This window comes from Mus caroli, unplaced genomic scaffold, assembly GCF_978045245.1.
Source record: "Mus caroli unplaced genomic scaffold, Mus_caroli_1 scaffold_8, whole genome shotgun sequence".
Lineage (NCBI taxonomy): Eukaryota > Metazoa > Chordata > Mammalia > Rodentia > Muridae > Mus > Mus caroli.
This window is the reverse complement of record NW_028227263.1, coordinates 23,892,372-23,919,003: the sequence shown is the minus strand read 5'-3', so window position 1 is coordinate 23,919,003 and position 26,632 is coordinate 23,892,372. Positions and strand designations below refer to the sequence as shown.

Sequence of the window (26,632 nt, the reverse complement as noted above, 5' to 3'; positions counted from 1 at the left end):
GCCTTCTTGAAGCAATTTCCTGATTTGACAGCAGCATGTGTCACAAGGCTAGGTTGCTTCAAAGTTTATGATGCTTTTTACACATCTGGAAAACAGCTGGGAAGCTCAGCATCCCACGCAGTATGTACCCAAGTGGGATACACTGTGCTCTGCCTAGCCGGCTGCCAGGGCTGCCTACCTTCTCCACAGTCACTTCAGGCCTGCTCTGGCTCTGCTGCAGCTGCTGCTGCCCTTCAAGGCTCCACGGTCCAGCCTATGTGTTCTCCTAAACTTACTGCTTAGGTTGAACTGTCTGAGGTTAAAAGGAAGAGGTTCCTCCCACTGAAACCAGTTGCCAGCTCACTGCCACTCACGCCTCCCGGCTCCACAGTGAGCCTCTTACAACCTCAGGTACAGCAGAAGTCTCTCTCTGTCACTGCCTTGGAGTATGGGAAGCTCCTGGTCAGCACTGACTGAGCCCCACTCCCATGCTGACAATGAAAGCTCTCCCGTGAGCGTGAGCGGAGAGATACTGACTCTTTCCCTTCCACAGTTACTAGAAACAGTAAACAAATCCAGGCCTCAACCGCAAGGCAAGACCAGCCAGAGGCAGGGAGTAGGAATGCTTACGGAGATGGGGGAGCAGAGCCATTTCCAGCCCCTTGGCAAAGTGGGCGGTGGTGTCATAAAACTCCAGCAGTCTGGTGAGCTCCAGCTCGGGTCCGGCTCTCTCCACACCTGCACTGAGGCACATGGGCAGGGAGGGCACCAAGGCCCCCAGGGTCTGAATCAGCAGCACCGTCACCACCTCGTGGGGGTTCTTGAAAACCTGCAGTGGGGGAGAGGGATGAGCAGTAGCACACGGAAGCACAAGGAAGAAGCCTTCCAAGCAGCTGTCTCCTGATGTTCCAAGGCAGACCCTAGGACCAATAGAAATGGGCCAGTCGCCGGGTGTGGTGGCGCACGCCTTTAATCCCAGCACTTGGGAGGCAGAGGCAGGCGGATTTCTGAGTTCGAGGCCAGCCTGGTCTACAAAGTGAGTTCCAGGACAGCCAGGGCTATACAGAGAAACCCTGTCTCGAAAAACCAAAAAAAAAAAAAAAAAAAGAAATGGGCCAGTCAGGAGCCCCAAGTTCCCCTCACTGGGCAAACTGGACAGGGACAGAGTGGAAAGTGGCCGAAGCTCAATTCTGAATGGAAAGGCACTTCCATCGCTGGCCCATGGGCCTACTTACTCAAGCTTACTCAGTACCTGGCACAGTACTGAGCTGGTCATCAGTGAGGACTCAGATGACACTGGAGCAAAACGCAACTAGAGAACAGCACAATTACAGCTAGAGGGCCACCCGCAGCCCAGAGCCTGGTTTCAACTCGCTTTTCTTCTCTGCACAGATCTGGGGCCCACATGCACTCGCTTAAGAGCCAACAGAGACAGTGGACCTGGACAGCTTAGCTGGCTCAGTTCTCTGGTAGTCCTTTCCCACTCTCTGGTCCTTAGGTCTCTTGAGAAAATGTGAATAATGCACCAAGTCCACTTAGGAAATACGCTCACCCTCCTATGCTGCTGCTGCTATTACCCAAATCGGTGCAAACAGGAGGTGAGATAAAAGAGCTGCTCTTAGAAAAGCCGAAGGTCGAAAGAGATACAAATGGAAAACTATACAGCTAAAAAAATTCAAACTTCACTTAAAGTTGCCTTAACAGAAGTGAAACTAAAGCAGAGCACGGCAAAACCTACAGGATGGAGCAAAACAGCTCAAGGAGAACCCACAGCTATAAATGCATACAGTAAAGCTCTCCTCTCAGTGACCTAACCTAACCTCATGTGTTAAAGAACTACAGGGGCTGGAGAGATGGCTCATTGGTTAAGAGCACTGGCTACTCTTCCAGAGGTCCTGAGTTCAATTCCCAAATACAGTGTATTCACAGAAATAAAATTATTAAATAAACAATTCTTTAACAGGATAGGTCTGCAGCTCAGTGGATAGTTTGTGCCCATCAATCATGCACGGCTCCAATCCCCAGCATCACACAAGATTAGGTGTGGTGGCACCTGCCCTGATGCCCAGCACTCAAGAAATAGAGGTAAGCAGAGGAGAAGTTCAACACCATCCTTAGCTACACAGAAACAAGGCCAGTCTGCGCTATCTGAACTCTGCCTATAAGAACCAGAACTAGAAAAAGAGGAGACTAAACTAAGTAAGAAAGAGATTACTGAGGGTTGAAAGCAGAGACAAACGGAAATCAAAGACTCAGCACCATAAGCTGGGCTTTTGTAAAATGTTCCAAAATTGCTGTCCTGTACCTAAACTAAGGAAACAGGATAAAGTATTCGAGTTACTAGAATCAGACATGCAAGCAGGAACACTAGCACTGAGTCTATAAAAACAGAAAGCAAAGCCGGGCGGTGGTGGCGCACTCCTTTAATCCCAGCACATGGGAGGCAGAGGCAGGCAGATTTCTGAGTTCGAGGCCAGCCTGGTCTACAGAGTGAGTTCCAGGACAGCCAAGGCTACACAGAGAAACCCTGTCTCGAAAAACCAAAAAAAAAAAAAAAAAAAGCCCAGATAGCTGGAGTGATGCCCCAGGTTTGCAATCCCAGTTCAGGAGCTGAAGCAGGAAGACCAGGAGTTCAAGGATAGCCTAGAATACACAAGACCCCATCTCAAAAAAAAAAAAAAAAAAAAAAATCAATAAAGATCAGAACTGGTGAGCTCTACAAAACATACAAAGAGTTTAGACCAATCTCCCAAGACACTGAAGGAGTATCTCATAGTCTGAACTGTGTCTCCCTCAAATCCCACGCTAAAGTCTGACCCTCCAAATGCCTTAAATATGACTCTATTTGGAGACAGCGCCTTGTAGAGGTAATGAAGGTACCATGGACGCACACAGGAGGCTCTGAGTCTACCTGGCTGAGTCCTCATTAGAAGACATGAGCACAAAGAACACACCTGGGAGGGAGACTTGAAGGGAAGGGGCACATCTACAGGTCAGAAGAGAACACTCCAGCCCTGAGCACAGCTAGATCCTGAACTTCTAACATACTGAATTTTGAGACAATTCCTGTTGTTTAGACTATCCAGTCTGGGATGGAGAAATGGCTTAGCAGATAAGGCATTGGTTGCTCTTCCAGAGGACCCAGGTTCAACTCCCAGTACTCACATGGAAGCTCACAACCCTCTGTAACTCCAGTCCCAGAAGAGCTGACACCCTCTTCTGGCCTCTGCAGACACTGCATGCACATGGGGCACATACATACACATATACAGACAAAACACTCAAACACAGAAAATAAGAATAAAATCTGAAAAAAAAAATTAAACTATCTAGTCTAAGGGATTTTACTAATGGCATCAACCAGCAGACTAACACAGAACACTTCCTAGCTCATTCTGTGCAGTCAGCATTACAACAACACTGGCAGGAGGTAAGAGAAGAATGTTAAGACCATTTAACAGGGAAAGCGTCATCCTGACAATGAATGGTGCTCGGAAACTCATCTCATGAGAAGAAAGGTGGGAGGGAGGAAAGGAGGAAAGAAGAAACGTACAGGTCAACTCAGAACGAGCTGAAGACCGCTAGCAAATGGTCCAAAAGAAGAATTTACAATGCTTCAATGGGCTTTTTTGACTCCATGGATCCTACTCTGTACTCTGCTTAGAGTCACCCTGCTGGGGTCAGAGAAAGATGGAAGGAGAACCATAAAAATACAACAAATAACTTCATGGCCACATGGCTACCCCACTCCACCCTGCGTGTGCTGAGTGTTGTGTTTGCTGACCACTCTCACTTGGAACTTAAAAGCAGCCCAGGGCTCGGAGGGTGAAGGTACTCATCTTGAAAGCCCGACACCCGATTTTAATCCCCAAGACCTGCATAAAGGTGGAAGAAGAGCCATGCAGTGGTGGCGTATGCCTTTAATCCCAGCACTTGGAAGGCAGAGGTAGAGGCAGGCGGATTTCTGAGTTTGAGGCCAGCCTGGTCTACAGAGTGAGTTCCAGGACAGCCAAGGCTACACAGAGAAACCCTGTCTCAAAAAACCAAAAAAATAAAAAATAAAAAAATAAGGTGGGGGGCTGGTGAGATGGCTCAGTGGGTAAGAGCACCCGACTGCTCTTCCAAAGGTCCAGAGTTCAAATCCCAGCAACCACGTGGTGGCTAACAACCATCCGTAACAAGATCTGGCGCCCTCTTCTGGAGTGTCTAAAGACAGCTACAGTGTACTTAGATATAATAAATAAATAAATCTTTAAAAAAAAAAAATAAGGTGGAAGAAGAGAGCTGACTCCACGAAGCTGTCGTCTGACCTCTACACAAACATAAACAAACAATTCAAAGCACTACAAACTGAAATTCATTGTTTCCAAGTGACCTCTCATCCATGGCCCTTACCTGCTCTGTTTGCACTTTCGTTATTTGTGGGGAATGGCCACAGCGCCTGACAACCTGAGTTCAATACCTGAGACCCACAGGTAGAAGAGAGAAGTGACTTCCACAAGGTACACGATGACATGTGCAACCCCCCCATAAATACATTGATTGATTGATTGATTGATTGATTGATAAATAAGTAAATAAATAAACAAGTGAGCATCTGCTCAGAGCTGGGGATAGAGACCAGTGCCAGCACACTTGGTTGGCAATGCAAACTCTGGGTTCGTTTTCCAGCATCTCACAAGCAGACACATAAAACCCTCCATTCAAACTATAGACTGGAAGAAAGTGTCTACAAAACATTTTTTTTTTTTTTTTTTTTTTTTTTTGGTTTTTGAGACAGGGTTTCTCTGTATAGCCCTGGCTGTCCTAGAACTCACTTTGTAGACCAGGCTGGCCTCAAACTCAGAAATCCACCTGCCTCTGCCTCTGCCTCCCGAGTGCTGGGATTAAAGGCGTGCACCACCACGCCCGGCTTACAAAATATATTTGAGAAAGAACTTTTATCCAGAATAACAAACTTCCTAAAATAAATAATGCAAAACAAATAACCCAATTTTTTTTAAGGCAAGCAAGAGACTCCTTGAACAGACATGTCATAAAGGAATGCATGCAAACAGTCAATAAGCACAGGAGTGGGTGTTCAATATCTTTAGTCATCAAGGAAATGCAAATTAAAATCACAATGAGATGCTACTACACACCCACCAGAAAAGCTAAAACCAAACAGAATAACAACATCTAACATCAGTAGGGATGTCCAGCACGCAGAGTGGTGTGAATGCAGAAGGGGTGAGCACTCTGGCAAATGTCTGGCAATTTCTTCTACACCAAAACATACCTGCCCTCTCTACCCACAAATCCACTCTTGGGTATTTACATGTAAGTACAAAGATCCTCGTGAAGCACTGTTCAGAGGGGCCTCAACAACAGCCTCAGACAGGACCAGACCAAGTGTCTATCAAAAAAAAGGAGTGGGCCATATTTAATCCCAACACTTGGGAGGCAGAAGCAGGAGAATCTCTGTGTATTTGAGGCCAGCCTGGTCTCAAAAAAAAAAAAAGGAGGGGGGATATAGAGGGAGAGAAAGCTTGTAAGCATGCACATATGCATCCACATCTGTCTCATATTCAGCAACAAAGAACAAACCATCAGACAACAATGCACGAATCAAAAAGTCTCATCAAAATACTAGCCCACAAACTACTCCACTGTACAGAACACTAGAGTAGACTAGATTCAGTTATGTCATCAACATCATCATCAACAGCAACAGGTAATACATATGTATTTTAAAGTGAAGAATGTTTGCAAATTACCTTTAAATAAACCAAAAATTAAGTAGTCTCAATGAGCAAATAGGAGTCACGGAGAGAGGGAGAAACTTGCGATAAAGCACACACGGTAGAGTCCATTGCAAAGCCTCGAGGTGTTCGCTGCACAATTCTTTCAGCTTTTTATAATTGGAGGCTTCTTTCATAGTAAGTGATAACACAGAACTAGGACACACTCAGCGGCAAAGCATCCTGTGTTTAGTGTGCCCAGGGCCCTGGGTTGGAGCCCCAGGACAGTAACAAGACTAAAAGTTTCACTTAGTATACTGGGGAGGAATGAGGACATAGCTCAGCTAATGGAGTGCTTACACGCTAATCAGGCATGACAGGACATGCACCCAGGAGGACTACAAGGACTTTAGACTCTACCCGCTAGCTACCCCTAAAAAACAAAACAACAGCAACAACAAGCAGGTCTGCTGATGCATGACTACAATCCCAGCCCTGGGGAAGCTGAGGCAGGAAAATTGCTATGAATTGGAGGCCAAAGTGAATTTCATTTTTTTTACACAAGGTCTCTGTTGGGGTAATCTTTTAGTGTCCTGTGTGAAGGCTGACTTTGTATCATTCAAATGCTGATTTTTGTACGTGCAGAGAGTTGAATAGCGGCCAGACTTTGGAATTGTTATTTTTATTGATCATTACCAGGCTTAGTATTTTGTAAACATGCACCTCCATCACCCTCTGACTTGTTAATAAAGAGCTGACAGCCAATAGGTGAGGAAAGGCTGGGCAGAGATGGGAGCTGTGGGAAAAGTTCAGAGACACCAGATTCACCAGCACAACATAGAGGTGGGACAGGTGTGAGGACTGGCCGACTGAGTGAGAGGTAACAGGCCACATCACAAATGTGGTATAGAATAGTCAGGTTAATTTCAGATAGACAAGCTAGCTAGCTAGGAGGCAGCCAGCTAAGGCCTAAGTTGTAATGAATAGTCAGTTTCTCTATCACTATTCGGGAGGTAGCAGGTCAGAGACAGTCCGGCAATAGGTCTCACTATGGAGCCCAGACTGGCCTGAAACTTGCTATGTAGACCAGGCTGGCTCCAAACATACAGAGCTCCACCTGCCTCTGCCTCTACTACCATGCCTGTCTACACAGTGGATTTCAAGCCAGCCTGGACTATGGAGTAAGACCTTGTCTCAAAACAGCAACAAAATAAATTGTAAGCCGGGCGTGGTGGCGCACGCCTTTAATCCCAGCACTCGGGAGGCAGAGGCAGGCGGATTTCTGAGTTCGAGGCCAGCCTGGTCTACAAAGTGAGTTCCAGGACAGCCAGAGCTATACAGAGAAACCCTGTCTCGAAAAAAAAAAAAAAAACCAAAAAAAAAAAAAAAAATAAATTGTAAAATCATCAATTTTTAAAAAGAAAAGAAAGGTAAATCTGGATCTAATACAAATCTATAATTCCAGCTACTTAGGAGGAATAAGGCGGAAGATTAAAAGTTCAGGGTCAGCCTGAGTAACTTAAGAAAACCTGCCTCCACATAAAATTAAAAAATGACCCAGAGTACAGCTCAAGGGAAATGTTCTGGCCTAGCATATGTGAAACTGCAGATCTGATCCCAAAACCCACTAAAATAAAAGGAAGTGACAGGAGGAAATGGGGGGGGGGGGTTACGGCAACATGTTACCCTGTCATCTCTGGTCTTTGCACTAGCCCAGCTTCAGCAGACTTCTGCCTGTCACACCCACCTCCAGTAAGAAAAAAGGGCCATGAGCCAAAGGCACATATGAACAGGCCTTCCAAAATCGAGGCTGAGAACGCACAGGACATGTTCATGTACAGATGTGAGTAGCTTTTATCCTTGTGATATGAGACGTGTACAAGAGGCAAGGATGTGTGAATGAATGTGAATTGCCAGGGACACTGGAAACTGGGAACTAAAACTGGGAGGAACTGGAGGCTGAGGAAGGAGGATCACATGAGTCTGAGGCCAGGCCTGGCTACCTGGCAAGAACTGTCTGAGGAGTGCACAGGATGAAAAGAGAAACAAAACAAAATGCTTTAGCCATCATGAATGGCATAACCCCATGCAAGGGATTCTCCCCAGCTACAGTAGAGTTCATTCCAGCCAGTGACAGGTGATTACCTAAGTCATGACTATCTGTGAAAAAAAGCCACCAGCCCTGACCCACCGGCACTCCCAAGTAAGATGGGCTTTTCCCCTCCCTCAAGAGTTGTGTGCCTCTGACCTCATACAGGGAAGGGTGGCTCCTACCCTATGGCTACAAAGGCCTGTGGACTGAGAGAGGAAGGGATGGGAGGTTCCCACTCAAAACGTAGGCCTCACCCCACCCGGCTCAGAGGTCACCTCTAAAATGAGACTTTTCTTCCAGCTCTGTGTGAGAACAAGGGAACTTGACCTGGACTTTAAGATGAAAAGAGTCTGACCTCTCCACCACCTGACTAGGGGCCTCTGGCTTTCGACAACACCAGAGGCTCCCCGCCGAACGCCGGGGACACCAACTCATTAGATTCCGTTTAAGATACAGAGGGGAGTGATAAGAAGAGTTTCCTTGGAGACCTAGACGGTTCGCTGACGTGGGTTTATAAGTTATGTGTTAACCCCTTGGGTGACAACAGTGCTTGATCCAGCCCAGTCCCCTATTCCCATGCCACTATAGGCTTGTTCTCCAACGATGAGCTGTTGTTACCTGTGTGGCCCACTGGGTTTGCGTGTGCCATGCACCAAGCAGGGCATCGTAGAGGCCAGTGAGCTGCCGGTCCAGTGGAAGGTCACTCTGACACAGCTCTTGCCAGGCTGCTAGAAGCTGTACCTGCAGGGGCATAGCAAAGGGGGTATCTTACTAGGTACCCCAAAACATGCTGGAAAACTGCCCCATGACACTACAGAACTTATTGCTGCCTACTGTCCTGAGCACATGAGTACCCGCTGAGACTCATTCACTTGAGAAAGAGAAGAAACAAATGGCCAGGGCATAGGCTCCTGCTCTGATCATCTAATGCCTGAATCTGTCAACCTCCAAGCAATGCTGTCTCCTCTGACCCCACTCAAAGCACACCGCTGAGCTTCTGCTGGGGTCACTGCACTCGCCTGAAGAGCTTTCAGAGGGGCCATAAGCATGTGCTGATACTTCATGCCCTGCACCATATGACGTAAACACATGCAAGGGCCAGCAAGATGGCAACACTGCATAAAGAGCTCCCTGGAGCCCTGGCAAGCCTGGAACCCACATAAGGGTAGAAGGAAAGCAGATTCTATAACGCTGACCTCTTACCCACACATGCAGCATAGCTTGCTTGTGCCTGCACACACCCTCCACATACACTTATCATCATCATCAACAACAACAACAACAACACAACAACAACTAAAACAAACAAAAAACGTGAGTATTATGCTTGAAGGAATTAAGGTTAGCCCCGCAAGCTGTAAGTTGGTAGCCTAGCCCTTAAAAACACAAAATCCTTATGGCTTACAGAGGGCAAAATGAAGCTTTCCTAAGACATGATTCGCCTCTAAAAATCAAAAATAGAAACAAATTAAAACAATGTTTTTTTAAGTCTGTGAATGAATCCAGGCTGAAAACTCAGGGACTTGTTCCAAGTGACAGCTAAAGGCATCTACTGGGTGGATCTAGAGCACCCCCTACTGGCTTTCAGTAAAAGAAAAATGACTAAAGGGCAGAGTCTCTAGTTCTTTGCCTAGGAAAGCTTTGGGCCCGGTGGTAGTGGCCCTCCCTCTGCAGTCCTAACTGCCTCCTGCTGCTTACCTTGTGACACTTGTAGTAGTATGCAAGGAGCTGGGGCATTCGGTCGATTTCAGTAAACACCTTCACGAACACTTTAGACTGATCTAAAGGACACAAAATGTGCATACACTGTTACCAACCAGGTTTCCCAAGGCCCCCAAGGCAAGCAACTCATTGATAAATTCAGATATTTGTCAATTGGATTCGGAAGTTTCTACTGGAATAACTGCTCTAATTCAAACAAGAGCATCATAAGCAAAAGAAATAAGGGCAGACTACAGCTACCAGACACTCACTGCAAGCCTAAGCTTATTAAAGTAATATACCAAACACCATTTATACCACGAAGATTACCTGGGCACAGTGGCACAGGCCTGGAATCCTAACACCCAGGAGGTTGAGACAGGAGGATGACAGCCTGGAGTACAGAACACACAGAGACTGGAGAGATGGTTTGGAAGAGCACCAGCTACTTTTCCAGAGGACCTTAGTTCGGTTCCTAGCACCCACAAGGTAACTTGCAACCATCTGTAACTCTAGTTCTAGACGATCCAATGCCTCTAGAACTTTTGGTCTCTGTGGCACCATGCACAAACATGTGCCCAGAGTGAGCAAACACCCATACACACAAAATAATAAAAGTTATTTTATTTTTGAAAAGCAAAAGGAGGTCTGGGCAGTGGTGGCGCACGCCTTTAATCCCAGCACTCAGGAGGCAGAGCAGGTGGATCTCTGAGCCTGAGGTCAGCCTGGTCAAAGAGTGAGTTCCAGGATAGTCAGGGCTACACAGAGAAACCCTGTCTGGAAAAACCAAACACACAAAAGCATCTGGAAAGCACGCTGTGCACCGTGCACTTGGCTGCTGGTGATAAACAGATGAGGGCAGGCTGCGCTCCAAAGCTGGAGTGTACCAACCATGTCAGGAGGCTCTGAGCCTCAGTCTCCTACTTCCTACTGCCCTCCTGGTCCTACTTCCCTTCCATGGTCCTGGCCCCGCCCCAAGCATGAACTGTCACTGACAGAATATAAAGTAAGGCATCTCATCTATCAAGCTCAGTTCCTACAGGAGAGGAGACAGCACCTCCAGCTTCAGTTAGTGCTGCAGCCGGAAGCCATGGGGCGCTACATGTGGTGCTGACTTCTAACTGTTCTCATCCACAAAAACAGCCACTTAGTCTGACGCTATGAGTGTTTACATGGACAGAAGAACGGAGAGCAAGCAAGCCTTCTATCAGATGCCAGAGAACAAATCACACCCTTGGCTGCTGCGGGTCTTGCAGCTTATCATGATCTAGCGTGGCCTCCTGGGTCTTCCCCAGTCACCCTGCACTGGCTCCCCTTCAAGGCCGCCATGCCTCCCCTTCACAGGGCCCACACTGCACTTACTGTATCAGGCTCTTTATGCAACCTCCCTCTCTCTCTTCCCCACACATAGAGAAGCTACACAAGGGCAGTGCCATCCCCTGCCTATGTCAGTTTCTTGCTAGAGTAGCACAGAGCAGTTGCTGGAAGTGCACTAACTGTACTAAAGCACTACTTAAGCAGCAGTGCCAGGGTGACAGTGGACTACTTACGTACGGGCAGCAGGACTGAGAGCTCAAGGCCGCTCAGGGCTGCACAGTGATGTAGTGAGACTCTACCTCAAACCAACCAAAGGCACGAGGACCATGGGATAAGCAGAGAACAGGGAACAGAAAAGGAGACCAGCAAAGCCAGAAGTCTGAGCAAGGTAGCACACTGAAAAATCCACCTAGACCTAAGTACAAAAATAAACAAACAAACCCCAAGAATGCTTAAACGAGAGAATGATTAAACGTACACAGTGAGAAATGAAAACCAAGACAATACTTCTGAAAGGATCATAGGAAGGTACTCTGGACCATTATAAAATAACACATCAGATATCCTTGATGAAAATGATAAATTCCTCCACACAAACTACCAAAACTGAATCTTAAAGATGTTCTAAGCTGGGCACATTGGATTGCTCCAGTGTGAGACCAACTTGGTCTGCACAGCAGTGCTACATAGCAAGACCCTATCTGAAAACAAACAAACAAACAAACAAACAAAAACCAAAAAGAGAGGGTAGAAGGAAGGGGCTTGATCCTAAGAACAACATAAAACTATGTACACTTGAAATAGCAGGAGGTAGAAACAGGAGGCTTAGAAGTTCATGGTCAGGGCTGGAGAGATGGCTCTGTGGTTAAGAGCACTGGCTACTCTTCCAGAGGACCCAGGTTCAATTTCTAGCATGCACATGGCAGCTCACAACTGTAACTCCAGTTCCAGGGTCTCTAATACCCTCACACAGACACACATGCAATCAAAATACACATGAAAGAAAGAAAGAAAGAGAGAGAGAGAGGAAGAAAGAAAGAAAGAAAGAGAGAGAGGAAGAAAGAAAGAAAGAAAGAAAGAAAGAAAGAAAGAAAGAAAGAAAGAAAGAGGAAGAAAGAAAGAAAGAAAGAAAGAAAGAAAGAAAGAAAGAAAGAAAGAAAGAAAGGAAGAAAGGAAGAAAGGAAGAAAGGAAGAAAGGAAGAAAGGAAGAAAGGAAAAGCAAAAGCAGGAGGAGGAGGGGGAGGCGAGGGGAGGGAGAAGGGGAAAGGGAAGGGAAGGGAAGAGAAGAAAAGAAAAAAGATTCAAGGTCAGCCAGGAAGCTGGCTCATGGATCAAAAGCACTTATCATGCAAGTTTGATCCTCTGATTTAACCTGAACCCAGGTTCAATGCCACACATCTGTTGGAGACAGAGACAAGAGAACGGCTCCAGTCATCTAGCCTAGAGGATACAGAACAGAAACAGGGAGTCTCTGTCCAGCAAAGTAGAACAGGCTATCAAGACTGTCAAAAGCTGTCCTCTAACTTTCAACACACAGGAAGCGGCAATGCCCACACCCAGAAAAGAAGAAGGTCAAGGTTATCCTCAGCACACAGTCAGTTAGAGGGCAGCCTGGGCTACACTACACATTCTTTTAAAAAAAAAAAAAATCTATCAACTCAAATTCAGCAGCACATTAAAAGGATCATACCCTCAAAAAAAAGTAATGTAACGACGTAATTCAATGTCACACTAACAAAACAAGGGGAGGTAACGACCATCTCAACTGATAAAGAAAAGTATTTAATACAACTCAACAATTTTTAAAAACTACTTATTTTACTTTAATTTATGTATGTCTGTGCACATATATGTGAGTGCCTGCGTAGGCAAAGAGGTCATCAGGTCCCCTGGAGCTGCAGGTGACTGTGAGCTGGCTAATAAGGACTCTGGGAACTGAACTCGGGTCCTCTGCAAAGCAACAATTCCTCTTACTCTCCAGCCACAAACTCAACGCTCTTTCGGGATAAAAAGACTCGGCCATCTAGGAGCAGAAGGAAACTGCCTTATCATACCAAAGCCACCACTGACAAGAGACTCAGCTATAAAGAGAAAGAACAAGGGACCTAGAGAAGGCTCAGCAGTGGGACACATTCGTTGCTCCTGTGGAGGAGGACTGACTGGGGTTTGGTTCCAGCACCTCTATGGCAGCCCACAACCATCCCTAACTACAGTTCAAGGGATCCAATGCCCTCTGACCTCTGTGGGCACTGGGGATGCATATGATGCACATACAAACTGAGGCCAAACACTCATACATATAAAACACAGTAAGTAAATCTAAAAATATTTGCAAAGGCAAAGGACAAAACCAGTCTCCTTTCTTTAGTTATATCCAACATGAAGCTGGAAGTCTGAATCTGAGTGGCTAAGGCAATAAAAATGAAAAGCATTCAAGGGGCTGGGGGGAAGGGGGGAAATAATCTGTGCTTCTGCACATAAGAATCCCAGATCCCACACATACAAACCCTACTAACACTAATGAATTCGGCGAACGTGTTTGCTTGGGTTCGTTTTTTTTCTGGTAGGCTAAGGCCAGGGCATTGTACACACTAGGTGAGAGCTCTACCGCTGTGTCACACCCCCAGGTGGAGCCCCGACTTTGATGTGGCTTCAACAGTGACTAAGGGAGGCCCTGACTATGAAGAGATGAGCAGGAGCAGAGCATCTCAGGAGGGAGAGCGATGTCACTAGAGGTGGGAGGCTAAACTGCCTCCCCTCACACTGGGCGCTTGGCTACCCACAGAGCTCCGGTCCCAACTTAGTGACTGAAAGCACTCCCCCAGGGACAGGATGGAGCCCAGTGGCAGAGGGCCTGCCTGGCACCCTGGACTCAATCCCCATCAATGGGGTCACGTGGAAGGTGACCTCACTCTCTTTAGCCATCAAACAGAAAGAAATCTTGCCACGTGCAGCTACACAGAAGAACCTGGGAAGCACCATGCCAGATTGAGAGGGAGAGCAAGTCTGCCGCATTTATACATGGAGGGGAAATGGGGGCTGCCAGGGAGGGGATGGGAAATACAAGACCTGAGTTATGACAGTTGATAATAATGTATTATAGACCTGAGATTTGCTCTGAGTAGATCACTTGTGTTCTTACCACAAAAGCATGAGACAACTGTGTGTGATGGGCGTGATCCCTTCATCATAGTAAGTATAGTTTGTATCAAATCAGCATGGTGTACATTTTAAGTACACATTTTCTCTCCCTTTTTCTTCCTTCCCCCTTCCCTCTCCCTCTCTCCCTCCCTCCCCCTCTTGTTTTTCAAGACAAGATTTTTCTGTGTAGCCCCAGCTGACCTGGAACTCACTATATAGACCAGACTGGCATCCAACTCCCGGAGATCCAACTGCCTCTCCCTGCCAAGTGCTGGGATTAAAGGTGTGCACTGCCACTGCTGAGCTCACAAATTCTTTTTAAAAGCTAGAAAAAGTTTTACTTTGCTCTCAATAATGCCCTTATTTAATAAAGAAAAATTATATGGTCAAAATGAATACACTGAAATTGTATGATACTTATATATGTGACAAGGGCTCATATGTGCAACTGTCTGTACATTCATGTTTATAATTGTGTAGCTCATTAATATAACTTTCAAAGAAAAGAATGCTAACGGCTGATGCTGGCTCTCCCTAAAGCAAACTGAAGAATTAGAGCTCTTATACCAGCCTCGGTTCATCACGGAAACACGCTGTCATTAGCAGGATTAATGCTGCATCTAGGAAGGCAAGAGGAGGTATTTGCAGAACAGGAGAGAGGATGCAAGTTACCACTGTCGACTACGGATGGCTTCAAGGATAGAGAAATAAGAGCTGTTGCCAGGCCTTAAAGTCTGCTGATGAAATGGCTGCTGAGGGCTTCGACAGGATGAGGTCAAAAGAACACAGAACTCAGAAGAGAAGACCTCACATGACACACACACAGCAGCAGTGAGCCCAGGCCACAAACAGCTGTGAAGATCAGCAAGCGTGTCAGTGCCCTGCATGGTACCACACACACTGAGTCTCAGTGCTTGGGAAGCTGAGGCAGATGAATCACAATTAACTAGAGACCAGCCTGATTTATATATCAAGTTCCAGCCTAGCCACGGCTACAAAGTAGGATGTTGATTCAAGGGGGAAAAAAAGGGCAGGGTCACTGCTGCCCCTCTTTGATTGGCTGATATTTTTGTGGATGAAGAGCAAAGTTTCTGATGTCTGCGACTTACTTTGCAAAGAGTCAGACGGGGGCTGGAAGTGCAGTTTAGAAGTAAGGTGTGCACAAAGCCTTGGGTCTCACCACAATACCAGGACTTCCCCCACAAAAGACGTGGGGCTGCAGTCAGTGGCAGAGCTGCCAAATCAACAACAACAATAATAAAAGAAAGAGAAACATGGAGAAGGAGCAGCAGCCGTGTAATAAAGCAAGTGTAAGGGTAGCATGAAGCTTAGTGCAAGCTCTTGCCAGGCCTGGGTTCCATCCCCAGCACAGGGAGGTGGCATGGGACAATAACAACGTTGAGATCTAGGGCCACCTTCATGGTACCTGTTCCAACTATTCTGTATGTCAGGAAACGCTGTATAAAATACATGGAAGCATCATGAGGCTACACTTCCTTACAATCTACACAAGTTAACCATCACGAAGCTATTCTAAAGACTCATGAGCCAAGCCTTATCTTTACACAGAAAGGTACCCACAGTTGAAACTTGCCACACTCACCCACAGACTGAGAGGTGAACGCTGCTACGATCTGGGGGCTGGCCAGGGCCTCCAGTCTGTTCTTCAGAGCCTCCAGGTGCACACACTTTTCAGAGTAGTCCGGAGTGTCCACAAGCATCATCAAGCTGTTCTGCATGCCGGTCAGCTTTGCCGAGATCACAGCTATGTCCTAAAAAAGACGAATCAGAAGATGCTTACTTTAAAGACTCTCCACACCTCAGCAGGAAGTGGAGACAATACACAGAAGGCACCTCCTGGGGGGGCTAGAGGACGGGTCAGCACACTAGCACAATGCTCTCAGTTTGGCCCTGCAGGACCCTACATGATGGAAAGGAAGAACTAACTCTCACAAATTGTCCTCTGACCACCACAAGTGTACACTGACTGACATGAGTGCTTGGGTAAACATGCGCACAAGCACACACTTTTATTTAAAAAATAGTTTTCAGTTAAAAAAGTAATTCATAAAAATAAAAAAGGTACATAAAAATTATGTTTAACAAACAAAAATTAAAACAAGGAAGTACCATTTTCTTCTAGTCGGGAAAGTACCAAAAATGGCTATTTTTGGTAAGGAAGCAAAAAAAAAATCTGTTTGGTATCATACTGCATAGTGTCTGGGGCTAAGGAAGTGGCTCCGTGGCTAGGAGGGCTTGTTGCTCAGTAGAGGACCTGTCCCCCCATCCCAGCACTCATACTGAGAGGCTCACAATAGCCTTGATTTAGCTCCTGGTTCTGACACACTCTTCTGACCTCTACACCTACAAACATATCCACTCACACAGACACACATGGATAAATAAACAACAATGAAATAGTTTTAAATGTATATTGTCTTACTGTAAGGCAACTTAACAATGGGTCAAGAGTCTTAAAAATATTCACAGGCTGGGGGTGAAGGTCGGCAGATAACAGCAGTTGCCGTGCAAGCCTACCACCCTGAGTTTGATCTCTAGAACCTACAGTGGGAAAAGAGAACGGACTTCTAGCTGGGCGTGGTGGCGCATGCCTTTAATCCCAGCACTCGGGAGGCAGAGACAGGCAGATTTCTGAGTTCAAGACCAGCCTGGTCTACAAAGTGAGTTCCAGGACAGCCAGGGCTATACAGAGAAACCCTGTCTCAAAAACAAAAAACAAACAAATAAAAAAGAGAACAGACTTCTGCATGTAGCCTGCACCCTCCATACATGGATGCTATGGCATGTACAGGGGCACTCACTCACATATCATACATGGGTACATGGAGCCAGGCAGTGGTGATGCATGCCTTTAATCCCAGCACTCGGGAGGCAGAGGCAGGCGGATTTCTGATTTCGAGGCCAGCCTGGTCTACAAAGTGAGTTCCAGGACAGTCAGAGCTACACAGAGGAAACCCTGTCTCAAAAAAGAACAACAAAAACAAAAAAGCCTGTGTGCATGCACGTGCACACACACACACACAATAGTAAATAAAAATAAATAAACCCACAGGGCTAGAGATGCCACTCAGTGGTAGAGTACTTTCCTAGTGTGTTCTAAGGCCCTGGTTTCCATTTCCAGCATTAACAGAAACAAGAAATCATATCCTTTAACTTGGTATTTTCTTGGTATTTTTCTGTCTTAAAGAAATAATTTGGCTGGACGTGGTGGTGCACGCCTTTAATCCCAGCACTTGGGAGGCAGAGGCAGGCGGATTTCTGAGTTCAAGGCCAGCCTGGTCTACAAAGTGAGTTCCAGGATAGCCGGGGCTTTACAGAGAAACCCTGTCTTGAAAAACCAAAAAAAAAAAAAAAAAAAAAAAAAAGAAATAATTTGAAGCCAGGCAGTGGTGGCACACACCTTTGCTATCAGCACTCAGGAGGCAGACACAGGCAGAGCTCTGTGAGTTAGAGGCCAGCCTGGTCTATATAATGAGTTACAGGCCAACTAGGGTTACACACTGAGACCCTGTCTCAGAAAACAAAACTAAACTAAAGTAAAAATAAAAGAATCAGAGGAGTTCTGCTGTCTGGTGGTACATGTCCATAATGTGAGCAAGGAGAGGCAGAAGAACAGTTCAAGGTCAGCCTGGGCCACTTGAGATCTTGTCTAAAAGACAAGAAAAAAAAAACCTGCTGGGACTTGACCAGAAAGTTCTCAAAAGACAGGGGAAGATAGATAAGAAATATCTCAAAAATGTTTACCATTAGTTATTAGGTAATTCGTATTAGGGAAATGCAAATCAAAAGAACTTTGAGATTTCATCTCACACCAGTCAGAACGGCAAAGATCAACAAGAAAATGGACAACAAATGCCAGAGGATGTGGGGAACGGGGTCCTCACTCACTGTTGATGGGACTGCAGATACTGCAGTCACCATGGAAATCAGTGTGGAGAAGTCTCAAAAAGCCAAACCCAAAAACAGTCACACAAGCCATCGTATCACTCCTTGGCATAATGACCAAATGACTTCATACCCCATTCCACAGATACCTGCTCAGCCACATTCACAGCTGCTTTCCTCACAACAGTCAAAAAATGGAAATCACCTAAATGTTCTTCAATTTATGAGTGGATAATGAAAACGTGGTACATATACACTATGGGATACTGTTTAGCTGTAAAGGAACCTGAAATCAGATGGAACTAGAAAAGGTGACACTGCGTGGGGTGACCCAGACTCAGACAGACATACCTCGCATCCTCTCTCACTCCGAGTTCCTAGTGCTAGGTCCTCAGATGTGCATGCACTTCCTGCAGTGACACAGCCACACCCACTGGGAACAGCCAAAGTCATGAAGGCAGCAGAGCTGTCTGACACAGCCCTAGCCAAGCTGAGCCAAATGCTGTGATCACTTTTTCTGTCTCTCATGTTTAGGTTCAATCTCTGCGTGTTGCCTTCTTGGGGACTTTCTGCATTGTGATTCATTTTATGTCTTTTCCTGAGAGAATTATGTCTGAGTTTTTTAAGGAAAGTCTTAAACTGACTTCCCTTCTGCTTTTAGGGAAACAACTTTATCTGGGCCTGTTTGGAAGTGATCCCTATGCCCTGGAGATCGTGATGAGCACAGATAAGCACTAGGATGCTAGAAATTTCTTTATGAGGCCTTGAATCCAAGAATCTTCTTAGGGACCCACCTGTAAGCAAATGCTAACAGTATAACTGGTGCAGGGTACACAGAGACAACTGACAAATTCTGACTGCCCAGGAGAATTAGTAACAGGTTCTAAGTCTCTTTTACAATACACTTAGAGCTCTCTGAGTGTAGTTTAAAGATAGGGGTCATATGAGATACACCCCTGGAAGAGTAAAACTCAGTAAATGAGATAGACTAACAAAACTTTTCCTACTTCATAGCATAGGTGATGGAAGGGTACAGAAAAGGAGTTAGCTATTATAATTTGCTCTTCAGGCTAGAGAGATGGCTCAGCTATTAGAGCACTGACTGCTCATCCAGAGGTCCTGAGTTCAATCCCCAGCAACTACATGGTGCCTCACAACCATTGTAATGGGATCCGATGCCCTCTTCTGGTGTGTCTGAAGACAAAATTTGCTATTTATAAAAAGCCTGGTTCAGATGCTTTCTGTTTATCTGGAGTGCCAGCCTAAAATCAGGTTGTCATACAATAAATGTGTTGGCTTTAGCAGAAACATTCTTTAGATTCTATGAATTGGAATTAGAGGGCTAACAATAAAAACAGAATCTGTTCTACTTGTACTTTTTAATCATGCTAACTTGTAACCCCAGACATTTAATGAGAAATTAAACACATGTCCAGAGACAAAATGATATAATCTGTCTTTGCTCTGTAAAATCTGTGTAAATAAAGAAGCAGCCTGATTGCTACTCAGTCAGAGCTGCAAGACGCCTCATCTGACATGTCCCTCCCTCGCTGACTCCTCATCTCCTCTCGGGCCACTGTCGGTCACCAGGGATGCCAGCACTGGAGTAACTGCAGAAAGCAGGAAAGTAAGGGCGCACTGGGAGTGGGTGGGGAGGAGCAATAGAGAGGGAGAGAACAGAGTACAAGTGATCTAAAGGGCAAATGTGAAAAACGAGGAGCGAGTCTCTAGTTATGGGGCGGGGGGGGGGGGGGGGATAAACATAGAAGAGGAAAAGAGAAGGGTAAAAACAGTCAAGATGTCTGAAAAGTCATAATGAATCAAACTATTACCTACATAAAAATACCCATAATATAAATAAGTAGGGGTGTGTATGTGGAGAGAGAGAATGAATGAATATGAACGAATATGATTAAATGAAATCTTCCCATCTGGGCTAACAATGCTCCCTCCCAGAGCCATACACTACTTAACAAAACCCCTAACACCAGGCAGGAAAAGCCCTCTTTTGAGTTGTTGGTCAGGGTTGTTGTCCAAGAGACAACGTTACAGGTTACTGCTATTGCCCTTGGCTGCCCCCAAGTGGTGGAAGGTAAGTCCCTGCTGCTGAAGACGACAAGCACTTGACACACAGGGCCCAGAGGAGCCTGAGCTAGGAACGGACCTGCAAGCCCCTCCCTGAGCACTACCTTTCATGAAGTTTCCAGGGAAAGAGACAAACAAGCGTCCTACCCAGCTATGACACCTGTGAACCACAACAACAACCACCACCGCTTGATAACCCTGAGTGTGGGCACTAGTGGTGAGAAGACACCGTGGTAACCAACACCTCTCTCATGAGACGTAAGAGGGGAAACCATGCCTGGTACTGGCAACTTAGCCAACTACCCAAGGCTGGTGAAGTCAAGGATCCTGGAGGAGAACCTACAACCAGCCCTTTACTAAACCTGAATCATCCCTAATTACATTCTCTACACTTGTCCTGGTACCCACAGATCAGTGTATGTAGAAGGCAAAAAGGCCTTGTGCACACACTGGAGAAGCCAGGAAAGTTAAACACACAGCTGATCTCCCCAAAGGGAGACGATATCTAGCCATTTCTCCCAGAATGCTGGGGAAATGTAGTTTACAGCCTGGTAATCCTTCGCTACCTGTTGGGCCAGGCTCTGCCTGTATCCCCAGGATATTGTGTTTGCTTATCAGAGACTTCCCCGTAAAACCTTCATCTCTACTTCTAGGCCAAGAAACTCATCCTGTGAGAGATGTCATTGTACTTTACAATGACTAAGTGACTTCTGTGCTATCCTAGGGCCAGATATCATGCCTACCTCAGGCATTCTCCCTAGACCCCTGCCTTGAGCACTGTTTCTAAATCAACAAGACCCCATTTGGCAGATGAAGCCACACAGCCTTTGTAAAGAGCTTCAATGTAAACATGTCTTAATCTGCATTGTACTTGAAGGGCTGAGTTAATTGTTATCTGAATACTTTTTTCTACAATTGTGCTGTGCTTAAATATGGCTAAAGTAAAATGATCTGGGTCAGACTCCAAGAAGTCTTGGTCCAGCACCAGTTACCAAAATCGGGCTGATCTGCATTTCATTCCTACCTAATCCACTTCTCCCTGCCAGCTGTAGAGCCTATAGAGTCCCTCCCACAAGAGTAATCCTCATAGCGATACTGACAGGAGCCTATACATGTTCCCATTTTACAGACAGAAACAAAGATGATCAAGAGCTACAGTCTAAACATCTGTCCTAACACCCACCTGTGTAATCCTTACCCCTCATCAAGGAACCTTCTCTTTGCAACAGACAGAGACTGTTGTAGAAAACTACAAGTAACCAAAATACAAAGTTGTGGAGGAGCCCCATCCCAACTGATACATCTACAACACAGCTCCATCGCCAATGCTCTCTTCCAGCCTCTGACGGACTAGGCAAGCATGCAGTGCACCGATATACATACAGGCAAACAAAACATGCACATAAAATAAATAAATAAATAAATTCTTTAAAACAACTAGGAGGGAAGGGAAGAAGGGAAGGGAAGGGAAGGGAAGGGAAGGGAAGGGAAGGGAAGGGAAGGGAAGGGAAGGGAAGGGAAGGGAAGGGAAGGGAAGGGAAGGGAAGGGAAGGGAAGGGAAGGGAAGGGAAGGGAAGGGAAGGGAAGGGAAGGGAAGGGAAGGGAAACCTCCAATGCTTGGAAGACTTCAGAAGGGCTCATAACTGTGCCACAGCTACTAAGGAGTTTCAGAGGGAGAGAGACTGGAGGGGAAGAGGATTGTCGGGTACTCACACCATGCATGGTGCTGTTTGTGGGCAAGGTGGGGGGACAGCTGGAGAACAACTGGTTAAGTGTGTACAGAAGAGAAGTTAGGGGCTTGGAGAGTTGGGGTTGCAGTTTGTTTTGTTTTCTGGGAGTTCTCCAAATCACATCACTTCTCTGCACACTTGCAAGCAGGTTTCAAAGCTATTACTGTTTTCCACCTTTACAGCCCCTGAGAAGTGAAGTAACTTGCCAAAGTCACACTCAGCCCATCTTCTCTGCCTGTGCCTGTCTCCTGGGCTTCCGTCAGGCAAAAGAGGCAAACTGAAGAAGGTGGATATACTCAGGGCTAGCCTCCCCCTAGGACAGCCCAATGCTTCTGTCCGCTGCTCCTGACACCAAGCCCCAAGCTCCTCTGTGAATGCCTGGTACACTGTGCCCTGTAAAGAGACATACTTGAGTTTTGAAGGTCTCCTCGATATCAGCACTCAGCGTGCTCCACTTGTCAGCTTCCTGAAGAGATTCCGCAGCAAGCTGCATCCTGGACTTCACCTGGTCAATCTCTACCAGCACCTGAAAGAGAGACCATGTGCGCAGTCAAGCCATGGTCCCCTCGTCTCTGCCCACACCACCCTGAAACAGTGGTTTGAGCGTCTTCTTGCCCTTCACCCCACTCACTGGCTGAGAAGATAAGTTAGGTGCCAAGGTGACCTGAGCTCCGGGGAGAGCTCTGAGTTCTAAATCCCCGGGAGCCAGATCACCTGCAGAACAGAAAGACCCACCACGGGGACAGAAGCCAAAGTACCTGCATGGACTGTGACGTGTCCTGCTCAAACTTTTTAATGTCCTCTTTGACGAGAATCATTTGCTCTTTCAGGAAAGACGCCTCCTGCTTCAGGGCTTCCACATCACGGAGCACTTTGGGCATGTTCTGGAGGGCCTGGAGACTTGTTTCTGCAGCAAAAATTCAGGAATGGCAATGTGTACAAGCAGTGGAAACTGGAGCTGGTACAGTGGGGTCATCACACATGGGAACAGAAAAGAGACTTCCCAGATAGCATTACCAATCAGCTTTAAGAAACTGCCGGGAACGTGTGGCAAAGCTGGGGTCATCGAGGTGACCTCAACCGGACCATGACATCAGAAATGAGCAACCAACATCAACTTGACCCAAGACCAACAAAAAGAATGAAGGACACAGATGTGGCATTGTGTGCCAGTAATCCCAACCCTTAAGAAGCTGAGGCAGAAGGATTACTGGGAAAGTGATGCTATCTTAGGCTATAAAAGGAGTTCCAGGCCTGCCTGTATTACAATAGAATGACCTTGTCTAAAAGAAACAAGAACTATGCTGGGCAGTGATGATGCACGCCTTTAGTTCCAGCACAGTGGGGCAGAAGCAGGTGGATCTCTGTGGATCAGAGGCCAGCCTGGTCTACAGAATGAGTTCCAGAGTAGCCCGGGTTACCCAAAGAAACCGTGTGTCAAAAACAAAGCAAACATACATACATACATACATACAAACAAACAGCAAAAAAGAACCTGGGGGCTGACAGCTCCAAGTCTAAGAACAATTACAGCTCTATCAGAGGAGAGGATTTGGATGGGGTCCATAACGGTAGCTCCAAAGGATCTGAAAACCATCCTAGCCTCTGTGTGCACCTGATCATGTGCATGAGTGCACCATGATCACACACACACACACACACACACACAAAGAAAAATAAATGTTAGAACAAACAAAATCCTCCAAGGCAGTACTTAGCGACAGTGCTCAGTGGCAGTGCTTAGCAGCAGTGTTCAGTGGCAGTGCTCAGTGGCAGTGCTCTGTGGCAGTGCTCAGTGACAGTGCTCTGTGGCAGTGCTTAGCAGCAGTGTTCAGTGAGAGTGCTCAGTGAGAGTGCTCAGTGAGAGTGCTCAGTGGCAGTGCTCAGTGAGAGTGCACCTGTCAAGCACTGCATGAGTTTAGCTCCTATTTGCTCGCCACAGTCTTCTTCCTGTCTACCAAGGAAAACAACCTGTCTCGTGCTTTCCCTCAGTACATGTGTAAACTTTTGGAAAGCTAAAGTGTACTCATACATATAAAATAAATAAGTAAGTCTTAAAAAAGGAAGAGTTTCCCAAGGGTTGGGATTACAGGCACATGCTACCACCCCTGTGGCTACCACCCCTGTGGCTACCACCCCTGTGGCTACCACCCCTGTGGCTACCACCCCTGTGTCCTTCATTCTTTCTGGTCGCCTGAAGGTCCTGAGGCAGGTTGATGCTGATGGTTGACTTCTGAAGCACAGAGCCATCCATCCTACAGGGGACACGGCCCTGGTCAAGGTCACCTCACTGACCTCTGTTTTATCAGAAACTCTCTGCTGCTTTAAATCACCCTGGGTTCAATGTTTAAAAAAAAGGTGTATTTGTCAAGTGACCTTGAAATATGGTTTTAATTTTTCAATGAACTGGGTTGCAGACATCTTTAATAGGTATTCATCCAAAATAAGTTCCTGCTACAATCTCTACGGATCACGGACCATGATGATGGTGCAAATGAACACTTCAACTGTCTGCACACAGAGCATTGGAAATGAAAGTCTAGGAACTCTAGCCAGAGCTGGCTGGCTGGTATACTCTGAAGCTGGTCAGGTTCTTCAAAGTGGAACCAAGAGCAAGGGACATGCCTGAGCTACCAATGAAAACAACCTGTCTCATGTTTTCCCTTAATACATGTGTATACTTTTGGAAATTCATAAGGTAAATGTTGTTCTCCCTGGGTGCTGTGGTTGCCATAGTGATGAACATGAAGACAGAATCACACTCAAACCCCAGGTGCTTGACAAGTTTAGGGGCCCATGAGGATATATGTATACAAAATGGACCTGGCTGCTAAACTTGAAGCCCACTGCAACAGACTAGAGGCATGAACACCACGGTCTGTGGTTTCCTGCTAACCCTGTGTTCTTAGGCCTGAGCATGTCTTAGCATCGGCTAGCCTCTTATCTGGTAGGTGTGGGACAGGGCCCATGGCTGCATCCTTAGCACCTCTGAACATGAGGATGTGGGTCCCAGGAGTCACTGAGAAGCACTAGCCTGCTCTTTCGCTGCTCCCACACACATGCAGATGGGGGGAAAATATGCCTGGAAACCAAGCTGCAGCACCATAACCCAGGCTATCTATGTGGTACTGTGTCCTCAACACAGTGAAGCAACAAGGAGGGGCACTGATTCAGCAACATATTTTCTCTCTCATTCTCTCTCTCTCTTTCTCTCTCTCTCTCCTTCTCTCTCTCATCTTTTCTCTCTCATTCTTTCTTCCTCTCTCTCTCTCTCTCTCTCTCACACACACACACACACACAGTTAAAGTCTTCATTCAGGATGGCCCATCTTCCTTAGCTTACAAAGATATATTAATGGATTTGTGTCATTCTCATATACTGCTACATACTAGGACCAGTTAACTATTAAATGCTCTCAAAAGTGACTCTATGCCAGGCATGACAGAACATGTCTATAATCCCAGAACTTCAGAATCAAAGGCATGAAGATCAAGAATTCAAGGTCACCCTCCATCATAGAGCAAATTCAAGGTCAGTATGGGTTACATGAGAATCTATCTACCCCACAACCTCCAAAAGGCCTTCTTTCAAGATTTATTTTTAATTACATGCACCCACGTTTGTCTGTGTGTCAGTATGTGCATGTGAGTGTTTATGCCCAAGGAGGCCACTGAATCCCATGGAACTGGAGTTACAGGTAGTTGTGTGCCAACTGGTGTGGGTGCTGAGAATTAAGTTTAGGTTCTCTACAAGAGTAGTAACCACTGAGCAATTACTCCAAACCCAAAGAGCTTTTTTTTTTCGGGGGGGGGGGGTGAGGGACACATATCTGTAATGCCAGAATTAGGGAAACTGGGGCAGAAGGCGAGTTTGAGGTGAACCTAGGCGACAGAGTGAGACTGTAAATAAGAAGGAGGACGGAGAAGGAAGAGGAAAAGAGCGAGCGAGAGCCCGCAAGAGTGATCCTATAGCCTAGGCCAGCCTCGAACTAACTTTGCAACTCAAGCTGGCTTTGAATTCCTGACCGTCCAGCACCACCTCCCCAGTGCGGAAATTAACGGCGGTCGCCACCACGCCCAGATTTTTTTTTTTTTAGTTTTTAAAGGAAATGCTTTGGCATCGTCGGAGGTGAACACCAAAGCCTAGACCTAACTCGGACTACTGCAGGGCTCGCTTTCCCACCGAAGGAGAGGCTTGGCTCCTGGGCCCGGTCCTGCAGTCGGGTGCCGGGGCGGGCGGGCGGGTGGGCGTCTGCGTGGCTCACCCTCCACGGCGTGGTTCACCTCCTGGATGAACAGCTGCAGCTTCATCACCAGGGTGGCTGCGTGGCCGTCCGCCTTCCCCGCCGCCCCGTCTTTGGGGCCGGCTTTGAAGGCCGCATTAATCCAGTCCTTCACGTCGAAGTCGTCAGCCAGGAACTTGGAGAAGTCCATGGCGCGCGGTCTCCGGGTTATCGCCGAGCGACACCGCCTTCGGGGCTCCCGTCGAAACCCACCAAGCTTAACTTGCCGCCCCGTCAGCGCACTCGCGCCGAGGCCGAATGTCCCTCCTCGCGCGCCGTACTTCTTCCGGAAGTCGGTGCGTATTACCATAGCAACTGTTCCTGTTAGAGCAGCGAGCTTCGCGCAGTCCGGACAGGTACGACAGTTCGTCTTCTGCTAATATTTGTCGAGCAGTAAACTAAGTAAACGCGTGTTTCCTCTAGCCTAGAAGAACTTGACGTCTGAGAAGGGAGCAGCTGAGAAATATAAACTCTGTATGTAGGAGTAATGTTGCTAGTTTTCCGTCCTCACTAAATGCATACAGCAGTTTGTTTTTGTTTTTTTTTGGGGGGGGGCGCGGGGGGTGTTTTGTTTTGTTTTGTTTTGTTTTTTGAGACAGGGATTCTCTGTGTAGCCCTGGCTGTCCTGGAACTCACTTTGTAGACTAGGCTGGCCTCGAACTCAGAAATTCGCCTGCC

General features: G+C 46.6%; 1 protein-coding gene across 2 annotated transcripts in view; it reads right to left on the bottom strand.

The window, feature by feature from the left end:
• Window positions 1-26,242, bottom strand: part of Cog7 (component of oligomeric golgi complex 7) — a 60,416-nt gene extending 34,174 nt beyond the window's left edge. Inside the window, exons 1-7 of one of the 2 annotated variants that reach the window (XM_029479879.2) lie at window positions 25,937-26,242; window positions 22,430-22,578; window positions 22,081-22,197; window positions 15,554-15,722; window positions 9,490-9,572; window positions 8,410-8,532; window positions 610-808 (exon numbers count right to left, since the gene is read on the bottom strand). In XM_029479879.2, coding sequence (XP_029335739.1) covers window positions 610-808; window positions 8,410-8,532; window positions 9,490-9,572; window positions 15,554-15,722; window positions 22,081-22,197; window positions 22,430-22,578; window positions 25,937-26,105 — 1,009 coding nt within the window. In that variant the 5' untranslated portion in view covers window positions 26,106-26,242. The remainder of the gene's footprint in view (window positions 1-609; window positions 809-8,409; window positions 8,533-9,489; window positions 9,573-15,553; window positions 15,723-22,080; window positions 22,198-22,429; window positions 22,579-25,936) is intronic. The other variant, XM_021166756.3, reaches the window with a different exon arrangement.
• Window positions 26,243-26,632: the final 390 nt, after the last annotated feature.